The sequence below is a fragment of the Wyeomyia smithii genome, chromosome 1, assembly GCF_029784165.1.
Source record: "Wyeomyia smithii strain HCP4-BCI-WySm-NY-G18 chromosome 1, ASM2978416v1, whole genome shotgun sequence".
NCBI classification, from domain to species: domain Eukaryota; kingdom Metazoa; phylum Arthropoda; class Insecta; order Diptera; family Culicidae; genus Wyeomyia; species Wyeomyia smithii.
This window is the reverse complement of record NC_073694.1, coordinates 34897680-34899655: the sequence shown is the minus strand read 5'-3', so window position 1 is coordinate 34899655 and position 1976 is coordinate 34897680. Positions and strand designations below refer to the sequence as shown.

Below are 1976 nucleotides of genomic sequence, written 5' to 3'. Positions count from 1 at the left end.
TCTCATATTGGATGGAAATCGGCCGGTTGAAGAAATACCCATATTGGGTGTTATTTGGTTATTTTCGGCAGTTTCCCATTCACCGGAAGTCGTCATTTTACAATTCATAATGTTATCTGAGGTCGATTTTTAGCTTCAGTGCATCATAACAATCCCGGAAATACCCATAATGAGTGTTATTTGGTCTTTGCCACTGTTGTTTCGGAACCGGAAGTCGCCATATTGGATTTCAAAATGGCATTTGGAGACAATTTCTGGCCTCTGAGCATCATTCTGGTTAAAGAAACACCCATATTTGGTTGTTTTTGGGTCATTTTCGGCAGTTTTCCAGTCACCAAAAGTCGCCATTTTACTACTCAAAATGTTGTCTGAGGTCGATTTGTGGTTTCAGTGCATCATCACGATTTCGGAAATACCCATATTGGATGGTATTTGGTCATATCTCGCTGTTTCTCAGAAACCGGAAGTCGCCATCTTGGATTTCAAAATGGTATTCAGAGACAATTTCTGGCCTCTGAGCGTCATTCTAGTTAAAGAAACATCCATATTGGTGGTATTTGGTCGTTTTCCTCTTTTTCCAATCACTGGAAGTCGCCATCTTACAATTCAAAATTTTGTCTGATTTTTCAAAAACCGGAAGTCGCCATCTTGGATTTCAAACTGGCATTTCGAGACAATTTCTGGCCTCTGAGCGTCATTCTGGTTAAAAAAACACCCATATTAGGTGGTATTTGGTCATTTTCGGCAGTTTCCCAGTCACCGGAAGTCGCCATTTTACAACTCAAAATATTGTCGGAGGTCGACAAACGTACAAACCGTGGAACACCACCCATGGATTGCCTTATGCATAGGCGAACTTTATTGTTATAAAATATTCGGCCGAGTCCACTTCACAATAAAATGTGAATTTTTTTCAGTGTACCCATTAGGGTAATATTATTGTCAAAAGTTACTCTATTTCGCATGTCGTGTAGAACAAAATCAGAAGTGGCGCACCTAGCGGTCGAAAAGGTGACTAACGCTTCTGTCATTTTCAATTTGTCTTCATAATTTCACGTAAGTGAACTATATTGGTATTTAATATATTTGCTGTCTGTCTTCACGGGAATATATGGGAAATTCGAGAGTGAACTATATTGTTATTTTAAGATATTTGACACCATGCTTGTATTTGGGATCATAATGAATGTCGGTGATGTGAAGAATTTTAACTGGAGATGAAGTTACGGGATTCTGCCCAACTGGAAGCTTGCCATGACGAGGGCTAAGAGTTATTTGCTTTGATTTCAACTCATCACGGTAATGCTCAGAACACTTTATCGGTGAAAATATCATCGAGCAAATTTGGTTGGGCGTTATATTAGGGTTCCTTTTAAGGATTTGCGCTATTGTAGGCTGCGAAAAGATTTAAAAAAGAATAAGAAATTGCGGTAAATTCTCGTTTTGCGCTAGAACTCACCAAATAAATATCGACAAGTCGTGCACAATATTCCTTCTCAAACTTGGCCACCAGACAAAGTCTTTAGCCAAGGTTCCCATCGTTACCTGGGGGGATTCACCAGCCAAATTTGATCTGTAGCTGACTATTAAGGCGTACATTGCACCGCGGCAAAGTAAGCAATATTTTGGCTGCGGATGAGGTAGAAGAAAATATTTTACACGAAATAAAAACAGTTGTAATAGAAACAAACCTTAAGACAGCCTGGAATCTCAGTTAGCTTCAGTGATTTATTCTCGATGCAAGCAGCGATTCTAGCCGCTTCCGTTGACATCTCAGCTTTGTTGAAACTCACCCGAAATGCGTCGAAAAATAACTTCTCGGCTTCCCCTATTTAATCGAAAAATGTTTCATTACAGATTTTTATGTGATGATATTAACTCGCACCGATATTTCTAATTTCACACATATTATTTTGGCCCTGGACTTGAATGGTATAGAGGCACGTAAACAGTAAAAGTATTGAACGCATTGTAAC

General features: G+C 39.2%; 1 protein-coding gene across 1 annotated transcript; it reads right to left on the bottom strand.

Annotated features, from left to right (window-relative positions):
• Positions 1-214: 214 nt before the first annotated feature.
• LOC129718390 (uncharacterized) lies at positions 215-1976 on the bottom strand. The gene is made up of 4 exons (XM_055669153.1): positions 1886-1976; positions 1692-1828; positions 1460-1629; positions 215-1395 (listed from the first exon to the last, which is right to left on the bottom strand). The coding sequence occupies exons 1-4, from the start codon at positions 1968-1970 to the stop codon at positions 1386-1388; spliced, it is 402 nt and encodes a 133-aa protein (XP_055525128.1). The 5' UTR covers positions 1971-1976; the 3' UTR covers positions 215-1385.

Excerpts from the sequence above, each read along its gene's own strand:
- LOC129718390 (XM_055669153.1), bottom strand. The coding sequence starts at position 1,970 with ATGCGTTCAATACTTTTACTGTTTACGTGCCTCTATACCATTCAAGTC. Across the intron at positions 1,829-1,885 it reads GTGTGAAATTAGAAATATCG|GGGAAGCCGAGAAGTTATTT; the intron begins GTGCGAGTTAAT and ends TCGATTAAATAG. Across the intron at positions 1,630-1,691 it reads AGATTCCAGGCTGTCTTAAG|CCAAAATATTGCTTACTTTG; the intron begins GTTTGTTTCTAT and ends CCTCATCCGCAG.